We start from the raw sequence: 12853 nt of genomic DNA, 5'->3' as shown, positions 1-12853 counted from the left end.
CGTACTCATCAAGAAGTCCAGTATGACCATGTCTATGAAGTCCACCAGTCGTGTGCCCTTGTCGTATGGCGGTGTCTTTTTCACCGTGGAGCAGTACTCGGGTTCTGTCTCCCACCTGAAAACCACGTTCTTTGTAAGATAAAATAGAGCAGGAACATCCAGCTTTTTATTAGCATTCAAATGAGCCACAGCTCATTATTCAAATGGATTGAATGATCACCTCCAGCAGAAAACTAAATCATGTTAACTACAACCCATGATGTACAGCGTAATTAATCAAAGTTTTATGAGTTTCTGTTAAAGAAATGAACATTAAGTTCACAGCCTACTTATACAGAAGTGTCAAGTGTAGGAAATATGAGGACAGCTATCTGGGAACTGCAGGTAGTTTCTAGGATTTCTATTCTGTTTTTACAGGATACATAAGACTAAACAGCAGTTAGATATTTGCGAGGAACATATACTTTAGGTAAGTAAACCTACAGGTTAGCAGTTCTGTTTCAGGAGACAGTATGACAAGAACAGCAGACTACATGGGATGGGAGCTTAGAAGATGCTGGGATACTAAATCCTGCATTACTTGGTAAACATTACAGTAATGGTGTATGATCGTAGCTCAGCTGCAGGGGGAGAGGTGGAGCAGAGGTTTCAGGGGGCAGTGCCAGGAGAGGCTGGCTGGCACAGCTGTTTCACAGCCTCTGATTTTGCCTCTCTTATTTATGCAGTAGGTGGGAAGATGAGTATGAAGAGCAGCTGGCAAAGAAGCAGTCCAGAGATCAGTGTGCAGTTGTGCGTGTTGGCCAGGAGGTGCTAAAAGCACGCTATGATATGTATTGTGAATTTTACAAACCGAATACAAATAGTTACTCATGGGCTTCTCGTATTTTTCAACGACTTTGATTGGCGAATAAACCAAATGAATGCAAATAGTCAGCAATCAGCCAACAAACCGTCACCAGCTTCACGCACACAGCAACATCTCCCCTGTTAAATTAACACTAGAGAGTGTCTATATGTGTCCACTCATCTGAGTGTTAAATGAACACTTTTGACAGTGTTATATGTTTAAAAGTAACCTAGTCAGTTCTGAAGATTTACAATGACTAACACCGAGCAGTGCTAAATTTTCTAACACTGGAATATTTCTAACATTTTGAGTTATTTTCCAGTGTTAGAAAATCAGCACTGCTCGGTGTTAGTATAGTACTAGTGTTAATTTAACACTGGAGATTTTGCTGTGCACGGATCAGGCAGGAATGAAATCACCAAGGAAACAGGATTTGGTTCACGAGCTAATATCCAGCCTGCCACGGGGAACTGCAGTAGTTATGAAGCACAAGTGTCGACACTTTAATGCTGACTCTTTGCATATCTTTGATTTATTTGCCAGTTATGACAGTTAGAGTTATGACATGCTTATGTTTGCTATTTGCTAAACCATAGAAACAAAACAAATTAGGTGGCAAAGTGTATCAAATTTATGCCACTGCTAAAACTTTTGTAAACACTATATTAATAACTTTGTACTGATATAGTGCAGGGTGTAAGCTTTCCTTTATCACTGAGCACGTTTGTTTTCTGTATGGCTGGACAGCCCAGGGCGTCCACTAACTTTGCCAGCTTGCTTCGGCTGTAGGAACGTCTCCACGGAGATCTCCAGGTCTTGCGCCTTGCCAGGGAGAGATCTGGTAGCATGACAGCCAAGGAGCCCTCCAGGTCCCTGGGGCGGCCACACACAGCGTGCTCTGTTGAGCAGTAGTAGGAGCACTGGCCGTAGAAGCACTCATTTCCCACTAGGGGGAGCCAGAGGTGCACAGAGAAGGAGAAAAGCAAGCAAGTGAACAGGAAAAAATGACAGAAAAATGTTTTTGGTGATGTGAAAATATGAAAAATAAAATGAATTTATAATAGGTTGACATATGAGGGCGTTTAAAGCCTGCTGAATTAATAAAGGGTGTACTGGAGTGTTACCAGGGGAGGCAAAAAAGGTTCGTGCCAGCTTGCGGTCAGTAGTGACGTCTTTGATCTCCTTGACCACATCCACCAGCCTCCCAGCCACAGGGGGGATTCTCCTGTAACCCAAAATCCTGCAGAGAGTGTGAAACAAAGTGTGAGATGAGGACAGGATTAAGTGCAGAGATAAAAGACCCCCAAAAAAAGGCTGAGAAGAGAAGAGATAAGAAACTATAATAGTGTTACATAACTGGCATTTTTTTTTATGTGGCTATTTTGTCCACCGTTTCCCTTGTGGTGCTCTCTGTAATAGTGTGTTGCTGTGCCCTTTTGGATAAGAGAAATTTGACTTGATACCTATCCAGATGAAAAGCTGCAATTTCTGCATTGTGCCGCTCAAAGTCAGAGAAATAGTACAGGTTGTAGTTGGTTTCTTCATCTCTCTCCTGCCTGTCAGTAAAGATAAAAATGCACATCAGAAAGAGTCTATTTATTGACTCACTAGATTTGAACAAGTGCACACAGACAGTAGGAGTTTGAGACACATTTTTTCTACTATTCACTCAAACAATACAGCTGTCTGACAACTTAGACATCCATGTTTCCCATCTCCACTTATTGTTCTTGTTTCAAGAGGCCATAAAGGAGTCTTATACACACTGAGAGCTATGATGACTGTGTAGGGGTTTGCCATTAGCAGCTTACTTCATGGGCTTGAACATGGCTTGTCCATAGCTGGGAAATGACATCACCAGCTTCAACTGAGTACCCCCAGATTTCTGCACTGGAATACAATACAGAGGGTGTTACCATAGCAACAAAGTGCATACACACTCACAAACACACAAATAATACGCCACGCTGTGACAATACACTGGCCATTGTTCAGGAAAAAAGCACATACACACATGCACGCGCACAGACACACACACACACACACACACATAAATTGTGATAGCAGAGACTTTATTTCCTAGAAAGACTTTGGAAAAAGAGCAAATGTGTGTCATCATGCAAATAGCACATTTCTATCAATCTGAGGATAAACACCTAAATGTCCACACAACGTGTTTCTCACACATATTGACACTTCACAAAGACAATGTATATCTACCACAAACAGCATTATAAGATCATGTGTCTATGCAGTGCTGTAAAAACCTAAGCACACTATTACTGCTTCCACAGTCAAGAGGGTAAGTAGCAGCCAGGCACTGATAATTAAATGCACAGCATTAATGCGACCGCCTCTGTTAAAGCAGAAGTTTTCAGGTGTGTGTTAACACAATTGTCTCAGGAATGGACGTCCCAGAAAATTCAACCCAGGTCAGGTGAGACCCTGTAATGCTCAGAAAAACTACAAAAAACCCAAGAGCTACATCTCAGACTCTACAAGCCTCAGTTAGCAGGTTAAATGTTACAGTTCGGAGCACCAGATCATTGTGTTGATCGCGAACTAACAATATATAACAATTATTTTAGGGTCAAAGGTGTGTTTCTGACAACTAAAACTGGGTCACGCAACAGGATCTTGATCCCAAGCACAGCAGCAAATCTAGAACAGAGTGACTGAAAAAGAGGTGCTGCGATGACCCAGTCAATGTGCAGGCCTTCACCTGTCTGACTAAATTCAGTTATTCAAGTTATTGCTGCTAAAGGTGGTTCTACAAGCTACTGAATCATTCTTAGTTTTTCACAAGACTGCATTTTATAGAAACAGACAGGCAACTTGTCCAGGAAGTCGCCTGACTCTCACCGTGTAACAACTGGGAGAGGCTCCATCACCCACAACCCTAAACTGGATAAATGGAAGAAAATGGATGGATGGATGGATAAAATCGTATTCTCATTTTTCCACAGTTAATGCAGTAACATTTTAACAGGAACATCTGTCCTTTACTCACATTTTTTCTGGAAGGCTACTCTGGAAAAACTTTATAAAGCAATCCTAAGAACTTTGAAAAATCTAAATTTAAGTGATCCTGAACTGAATTTACAAACGTACTTTTCACAGTTATGCTTGCAACTGTGCTACGATACAAACAACTGTAGTTTTAGTGAATCTCTGTGAATCTCTACAATTATTTACACACATGGAGCGTGCGGCCTTGTGCTTTTCAACAACGGTTTCTTTTAACAAGGTTGTATGAAGTTTCATTCACATGCCATGCCAAACAAGGTAACAAAAAACCCATCTCAGCCTGTGTTTATGGCCTTGCTTGTTCAGCCAAGGCTATATTGTCTTTCAAAGCTGAAATAACATTTTGTTCCTACTACAAATTAATTGCTGAATCCAATCAGTGAAACACATCTTACGTCAACACTCAGAGTTTTTCTACCTGCGCTCTATCTGTTTGGTATGACCTCTAGCTTTGGGTGGGTAATGTTAGGAAATGTTAGAGAGATATTGCTGCTGAATGTACTGGAGCAGCTCTGATAATATAGTTTTCTTGGAGATGGTCAAGACTGCACTTCACTATCTTTGAGCACCGTTGAATATGTTAACATGTTAGTATTACAATATAATTTGCCATGTACTGCACGTGTGATTCAGTTCACTGCTATTGGTGAGTTTCTTCTTGTTAAGTGTCCTTCAGTTTATTTTGGTGAAAGGAGTCATCAACGCCTGACTGGTGAATAAGGTTACACAGGGATCTATTTACAGCAAGAGCATTTTTCAAGAAAAATATTAATATTTGACACCATCACTGACACCACCGTTACCTATCATAACAGGAAGCTATAGAATATATTTTGATATGACATTTTATCCCAACTTCATGGCACCAATGGACAGATGGTGCTGTGAAAAAGTATTTTCTCTTTCTTAGTCTTTTGCACATTGTCACACTTTTCAGATCATCAAAAAAATGTTTAATATTATGCAGAGACAAACCAAATAAATAGAAAATGCATTTTTCAAATGATGGTTTAATTTATTGAGGGACAAAAGCTATCCAAACCCTTTGCTTGCCCTGTGGGAAAAACTAATTGCCCCTAAACCCAAAAACTGACTGTGCCACCACTGGCAGAAAGAACAGCAATTTAGTGTTTCTGATCATTGACAATGAGTCTTTCACATCACTGTGGAGGAATTCTGACTCTTCTTTGCAGAATTGTTGTAATTCAGCCAAACTGGATGGTTTTCAAGCATGCATAGCCCCTAAGGTCAAAGCATCTCCACCAGATTTGAGTCTGGACTTTGACTGGGCCACTCCAAAACCTTCATTTTGTTTTTTAACCATTCAGAAGTAGACGTGCCGGTGTGTTTCAGATCAGGGCATGAACTGACAGTCGGGCATTCACTATCAGGATTTTCTGGCAGAGAGCAGAATTCATGTTTCCATCAATTACAGCAAATAGTCTTTGTTTTGAGGGAGCAAAGCAGCCACAAACCATCACTCTACCACTGCTGACTGTTGGTATGATGTTCTTTTCATGAATTGCTGTGTTACTTTTACAGGAGATGCTACGAGGCCCAAACCTTCTAAAAGGTTAATCTTTTGTCTCTTCAGACTATTTTCCCAAAGTCCAGAGGATCATCTGCGTTTTATATTTACTCGGGTTATCTTTGTCTAACACTCAAATGTGCAAAAACCTTGGAAATCAGGAAGGGGCAAACACTTTCACGGCACTGCACATAATGACTGATAGTATATACTGTTACACTTTTTGACAAGTAAGTCGTGTTTGTGGACCATCCAGACAGTCCCCTCCCACCCAAACTTTATTATCAGTGTAGAAGTTCAAACATAAAGAAATGTGTATTTTTAAGTTTGCTACATGGTCAGTAGTTCAAGTATTCCTGCTCATCCTCTGCTGAGCCCCCAAGGTCCCTCACAGTGGCTTTCATTTCACTGAAACTTCACAGTGAATCTAAAATTGAAAGACAGGCCCTAAACCTCAGGTGTCACATACTCACAACAAGCCTGCTCTTTATTCTGCTCTTACCCTCCCTGTAGCCCACAAACCTTTACAGGTTGAGCGTAATTTTAATGTTGGTTGTCCTGGAGCTACTTCTTTTCAAGTCATTTCATGAGCAGGCTGCAGTCTTTAACACACCAATTTATTTATCTCAACTAAAAACTGACTCAGATGCTTCAGTTTACTACTCTGAAAACACCCAGCCCATGGTTGTCTGACACCTCAGCTGTGGCACATCATCATTAGCATGTGGTTGAAGTAATAGCATCAGGCTCTGCTGTAACCATACATTGATACTGTTGAATAACAACAAAAGGAAAGCATTATAAAGAGGCGTTCACTAGCTCGCCCAAAAGAAAAACATAAAACTCGGAATCTGAATATCACACCTGTGCTGACGATGCGATGGGTGGCGAGCTGCTGCATCAGGGGCTCCATGTTGGGGTCATGATGGGGGTAGAGCTGCCAGCGGGAGATGCCCAGGTGAAAGCGCAGCCACGCAGGGTGGCTGCTACTGCTGCTGTTCCAGTGAACATCCTCATAGCCGTCCTGGCTCGCACTCACCCTGAATAATGATTGCATTTGGTGAATGAAATGCACCTACAAAGCACTCTTCTACTTTAACCAAGCATTTTAAAATTAGACACACATTCATCCAGTCATGACCATTCATGACTAGAGAACTGCAATCCATACCACTGTTCACAAAGAGGCTGAGAGAGCGACCTCCCACACTACATTACAAGTGGAGGGACAAGTGGAGCACGGAGCATTCAGTCAGTGTTATTTACCAAACTGATGAGCACTTTTTAAGGTTTTAGTTTTAATCTAGCTGAGAGCCTCGGCTGTGTCACTGCTCTCCTCTGCTCGCTGTTTCACTGTCTCTGTGTGTGGGTGTGTCTGCTCACTGTTAGACAGATGCACAGGAAAAGACAACCGAAGGGGAGAGGAATTACTTGAAGATTAACTGCTGTTAGACACGTTGGTTGCTTTACTATAGTTGCAATGAACGCTTAAAGATGTCAACAGAACACGCAGAAGCGAGGCCAAATGTAAAAGGAGCCAGCTGGGAGCGCTTTGATCAGCAGCAACCGCAGCATATTCAGTGTATTTCACAAAGCCAGCACAGCATCTTCACATTTCTTGTTGTGCCTGTGAAAACTGTAGCCCATATGTTTAGTTTTGCTTAGGCTACATCAATATGGGCCACAGTAGCTGAATACATGGAGCAACACTGTCAGCAGCAACAAGATACTGTGTGTGCTCCCTGCAGTCTCACCCATCTGGTGAAAATCTTGACCGACCATGTTTTCAGAGAAATATACAAAGAGGTGCAATAAAACCAGAATTACTGTGGAATACTGTGAAATTAGAAATACTGTGATTAGGTTGGAGCTTTTTATTGATTCATCTAATGTCTTGTAGTTACTGTGGAAACAGTTTGTACAGTTTACAGTGTTGCACTTACAGTTAGGCTCATCATTTTTAGGACATAGATACATTTTTTGTACTTCTGCTTCCATACACCCCAGTGGATTTTCAATTAAACAGTTAGTATTTGACTGAACTGCACACTCTCTGCTTTAATTCTTTTTTTCTATCTTTTGTTTTTTTTTAAACTGTGCATGAACTCTAGGAATTACGGACAGATTTTTATACAAAGGCCATTTTTATGCATATGATTGACTGAAAAGCAATGTATGGCCAGATGAGGCCTGTTCTCTTATTGTTTCATGACAAATGGAGTAGAATTAACATCTGATTCAATTCATAGCTTTTTGGAGTTCAAATATGAGGCCCAAGGAGGAGTATATCATTATGCTGAAACAATAGATACATCTATCAAAGAATTAAGGGGTCAGTCAACAATCTGGCACATTCTTAAAAAGAAAAGAATCCCTTGGTTAGTTCATTGTGACCAAAAGACCTGCACGATGACAGAATTATTCCCATGCAACTCAAGGAAGGAAACACAGCTGAAATTCTGCCCTTCAATCATGTATTAGTTTGACTTTAACTCCGCTGGGATGGTGTGCAGACCAAGAACTACAAAAACTGCATCTTTATACAGCAAATTATGAATTTAACTGTATGAGACGTTTCAGTAAAAAAGTAAAAGTGAGCTGAATATGAACTGAAAGGTGCTAAAGCAAAATATCCAAAGCAAAGATTGGTGAAGGAAAGTAGTTTTAGAAAGCTAAAGTACTTTTTGACTGTGGTGTTGAGGAGTGATGCTGTCAAAGGAAGCATGAGTCACAAGCATACGGTCTTTGCATATTATTAAGTGCATCATACTGACCACCTCTGGGAGCTCCTCTCACTCGCCTTGACTTTTGGTTTCACCCTCAGCAGCCAGTCCTCTTCAGGGACAGGAGGGCTGGGCATGTTGTAAAGTGGGTGACCAAACAACGCCTCCAGCTTTAGCAAGTCTGACTCAATTGAGGCATTTTTGCCTCCTTTGTCAGAAAGTGGTCGTACATGACTCTTAACCATCTTCTTTCCATCTTTATGGGAAGAATCTGTTTGTATATTATCAGTTGGTAGCTCAGCTGGACCTCTGATCACCACAGAGGTGTAGTTGGTGTGTGCCAGGTCTCTTGGAATGTGTGTCCTGGGTGGCAGTGGGGTGTCACAAGGCTGGTGGTAAATGGAAAATGAAACAAGAGCCAGGAGGAGGTGAATGAAAATGGTGACGAAGGCCAAGGACAGACAGATTGTCCTGGAGCGCCGGCGTATACGCCACATCATCCTACTGAAAAGAGAGTGATAAAGAATGAGGAGAGGTGAATGCATGAGGGGGAGAAAAGAAAATGGAAGAAGATTTTTAATGAAACATTAGCAAAGTGTAAAATTTAAAGCAAAAACATACCAAAAATGCAAAATACCAGTATTAAGTAGAACATAGCCTTGATAAAGGCTCATATTCCTTCACCTGCTCTTCTTCTAATTTGACCTTGTAATGCATTCATGAATCACAGGAGTCTCCATCTGGCATATGAAGAGAAAATGTGAGTAAAGAGTGACGTACACAAACCTTTTAATGTTGCCTGACACCTCTCAGCTGTTGTTAGTGTGTTTCCCAGAGGAATAATAAAGAGATTCAGTATCCAGTCAGCCTTGTCTTCTTTATCTACATGCGACCAGGAGTGGTGCCAGGTTAAAGTGATCTGGATATAAATCAGTGTGTTTACTCATCTCTTTCAACCCAAGTGATTGGGGGAGAGGGGGTTGGGGGGTAAAGCATTTGCCCTGTATAATGTCATCCTTCTCTGACAAGAGTAAAAGCAAAAAATGTAGCTTATGGCAAAAAAAACCCCTAATAAATACACCTAAATCTGTTAAATCTTTACACAGTTTAAATACGTTTTCAGTTTTAAAGCCTGATTTTGTCTGTTCTTACAATAAGCATGGCTATATTGCTACTGCTGCAGAAAGACTTCTGTCCTTCATTTCAGGACTTTCCAAGACAAGTTTTGCTCTTCTGTCTGTTTGCAGGACACTGAATCACCTTGTTGTTGAATTGTGCTATACAAATAAACTTGCCTTGCCTTGCCTTGCCTTCTAGCTTTCAGCTGAAAGCTTCGGGCCGGTCTCAGATCCAATGACAATGTAGAGATGAAAACTCTTTGAAGAACACCTTATTCACACTTTCAGATAACAAGATGAACTTTATTCCATGGGGAACATTCAGTTCACACACAGTTACTCATGAGAAAGACACATCTTTCTAAACCATACAAACGCACAAAATGCTAGAGCAGAGCAGAGTCAAGTGACAGAATATATTAGCTTGCAGAACCCTTTACTAAAGAGTATTAGATTAGCTGTTATTTGTGCATCTTATTGAAATTTTGTAACCTATTCAGGGGGCTAGGCTCAAGGTGTTTTCAGAATCAGACTGATTCAAAATGTTACTTAAATTACTTAAATGTTCATTATTTTGGGAAGCTTGCAAAAGAAAAAGGCCAGAAAGCGAGAATTAAACTCTCCATTCATCCATTATCTTAACTGCTTATCCAATTTAATGTGACACAACACAGACAAACCTTTCACACTACTGCACCACTGTGCTGTCTTTGCAAATCATGTAAACACAATATTTTCTGTGAAAAGTACTATGAGAAAATATTAATGTTGATACAGAGAAAAAACATGTTTTCATTCTGAGCTTGATTGCAGTGACATGATTTTTTTAAATCCCTGGGACAAGAGCGTGTTTACCACTACGTTGCATCACCTCTTCTTTTCACCACACTCTGTAGGAATGTGCTTTGGCACTGGCCTGTTGAAATAAGTTTTTTCTGTCGTCTGAACTGCACTATATGTTGTTCCAACACCTGCATTTTGATAGGAAAATGGGAAATAAATGCAGCAATGCACTGAAACATGCAAACATACTCATATACAATATTTAAGGTTAAAAATAGTTTATATAATTCTAATGAGTTTGAAAGTCAATATTTGGTATGACCATCTTTATTCTTCAACATAGCCTGAACTCCCTGAGGTAAGCTTTCTTCTGATTTCCTTAAAAAATCTTCAGGAATAGTTCTCCAGGCTTCTAGAAAGACATTCTTCTTTGGATGTTGGCTGCCTTTTGTGCTGATCTGTCAAGATGGTCCCACACTGCTTCAAAAACGCTGAGATGTTGAGATTCTGTTGAGACCTGTGCATGATTGATAATGTTCTATTGTGTCTTTTTCTATCCATGTTCACTTGTATTGCTTTGACAATGTGCTTGGGATCATTGTCATGCTAAAAAATGAGTGTGTAGCCAATCAGATGCTTTCTAGATGGTATTGCATGGTAGATTCAAATCTGATGGTACTTTTCTGCGTGCACAATTCCATCAGTTTAGACAAGATATCCAATGGCACTGGCTGAAATGCAGATGAAACCATGGCAGAGCCTCCAACGTGTTTTATGTGGCTTCCTTCATATATCTTCTTGTTGAAATGATCGTAGTGTATGTATGCATGTCTGTTTCTTAACTGTTCATTTCTCCTGAAATGAAGGACAGAAGTCTTTCTGCAGCAGGCTGGATCTTCTTGGTATTTCTTTGCATGGTAAGTGTTCTTAAATTCATGCAGTGATTCCCACTGTTTTTTTTAATGCAATATCACTAATATTCAGTACTGTTTTCTGTAGATGTCTTTATAATGAAATCTGATTACACAGAGGGATGCCCGCAGGCTTTAAGTTATTAGAAATCATTGAATTCACATTTTACACAGTGTCCTAAATTTTGTGGAAATGTGCCAGATACATATCAGTTTATCAGTCTGTTGGAAGCATCACCGCAGCAGACTTCTTAATCAGGCAGTAGGCGAGACAGATGTTTCATATTCTGCATGTGCGTTTCTGCTGAGACTTTGATTCAAGTACCTCAGGACTCGTTCAAAGTCCCACAGGATACGCCGTTTCTGTGAAGCATGACTTTTTAAAGTCTGTGTGTGTATGCGTGTGATCGTGTAGAGAGATCCACGTGAACGATATGGGAGCACTCCCCAAAATCCACGTGTCGCACCCACCTATACGGTATGTGCTGACATCGTGACTCATCTATATAAGCTTAATAGAATAATTAAAATAGATTTACTTTGAGGATTTTCCTCTATTCTCAGAGGTGATTGTTTTCTTTTAATTATTTATCATCATTTATAAAACATCGACGTTTTGGATAACAACATGAACTAAATGCAAATGAAGAAACAGAAGTACACATTATAAAACCCACAGTGGGGCTGAAAGCTGTTGGAGACTGGAGGAATTCAAAAATATTTTTGCATGTGTCTCTGAAAAATGAATACCCAAAGGTAAAGGATTATTTTAAGTTTCATTTTCATTACTGGATGGATGAGAAAAAAGGACACAATGTCCAAACAGTGAAAAGGTAGGGGTGAACGTTTATCACCCTTTATTACAGAGCTCTTGTGCAATCAAGGAAAAGGGAGCTTTTGTTAGTAAATGCAACAACTGTGCTGAAATGAGGAATTTGACGTAGGCGTTATTGTTATGCTGTTAGCTAATCAGTGGTAAAGAGGTAGCCCATAGCTGAGGCTAACTGGAAAGTCTCACAGAGTTTACAGGCATTTGTGTGTAAGTCAAAGAACCAGGTCATCTAGGCATAAACTACATTTTTTTAACCCTCCTGTTATGTTGCGGGACAGATTGACCCAGAACAGAACAGATGTCACATGTCATCTGCATCACTACAGAAAACGAAAAAAATCAAAATTATACAAGAAAACTGTAAAATAATCAATGCCAGTGCTTCTGGCACTTTTGGATGAGTAAACATGCCCCAGGTCAAATTGACCCAGGAATGTTGTTCAACAACATAACAGGAGGGTTTAGTTGAACTCACCCCTGGACAGCCAAAGTGAGGCTAGCACTAGGCTTAAACTCAGAGAGTTTAGATGCTAGCTGTATGTTAGCTTACAGTGGATTGTGTGTGCAGTGGTGCTCTTCTGCAAATTTTATTCATCCATTGTGAGTAGAATAAACCAGCGATTAGAATAGAATGTGTTTAGGTTTGCTTAGATAATAGAGAGTGGCTGGATATCAGAAGAACAGGAAAGGATTTCTAAGAGTGTGTTTTGTTAGGATGACGTTGTCAACCCCTGTTTAAAGGACAATTGTGGACATTTATTCTCAAAGCATTTTATGTGGCCTTAAAGTTCTCAAGAATGAAATTCAGTTGCTGAACCCATCCTCTGAAGTGCCAAATGAGTTGGTTTAGCTATAAACTTTGGTGTGTAACTGAGGAATCTATTGACAGTGGGTGTCTGCCTGTCATAAAATGAGGAGTAAGAGCTGCCTTAGCCACAGATACGAGTCTGGGGAGGACAGAACAATAGAATTAGTGGAAAACTACTGAAGAGGGGTGACACAGGGCAGCCCATCTCACTAGTATCATATGGATACCAATAGCATCATTGGTATCGATACTTGAATGTCGGGCCACTTCTGCTGT

The 12853-nt window shown here is 40.3% G+C and overlaps 1 protein-coding gene across 3 annotated transcripts in view; it reads right to left on the bottom strand.

The window, feature by feature from the left end:
* Positions 1–9358, bottom strand: part of LOC121815641 (extracellular serine/threonine protein kinase FAM20C-like) — a 35739-nt gene extending 26381 nt beyond the window's left edge. The window contains exons 1-8 of one of the 3 annotated variants that reach the window (XM_042227391.1): positions 8912–9358; positions 8177–8629; positions 6267–6442; positions 2659–2737; positions 2311–2403; positions 1972–2087; positions 1613–1793; positions 6–115 (exon numbers count right to left, since the gene is read on the bottom strand). In XM_042227391.1, coding sequence (XP_042083325.1) covers positions 6–115; positions 1613–1793; positions 1972–2087; positions 2311–2403; positions 2659–2737; positions 6267–6442; positions 8177–8625 — 1204 coding nt within the window. In that variant the 5' untranslated portion in view covers positions 8626–8629; positions 8912–9358. Of the gene's footprint in view, positions 1–5; positions 116–1612; positions 1794–1971; positions 2088–2310; positions 2404–2658; positions 2738–6266; positions 6443–8176; positions 8630–8746; positions 8881–8911 lie in introns of those variants that run through there. The other 2 variants (XM_042227392.1, XM_042227390.1) reach the window with 2 other exon arrangements.
* Positions 9359–12853: the final 3495 nt, after the last annotated feature.

This window comes from Haplochromis burtoni, unplaced genomic scaffold, assembly GCF_018398535.1.
Source record: "Haplochromis burtoni strain Fernald_Lab_line unplaced genomic scaffold, NCSU_Asbu1 Contig_258, whole genome shotgun sequence".
Taxonomy (NCBI): Eukaryota; Metazoa; Chordata; class Actinopteri; order Cichliformes; family Cichlidae; genus Haplochromis; species Haplochromis burtoni.
Note: the sequence above shows the minus strand (reverse complement) of the source record. Positions and strands in the feature narration are given on the sequence as shown.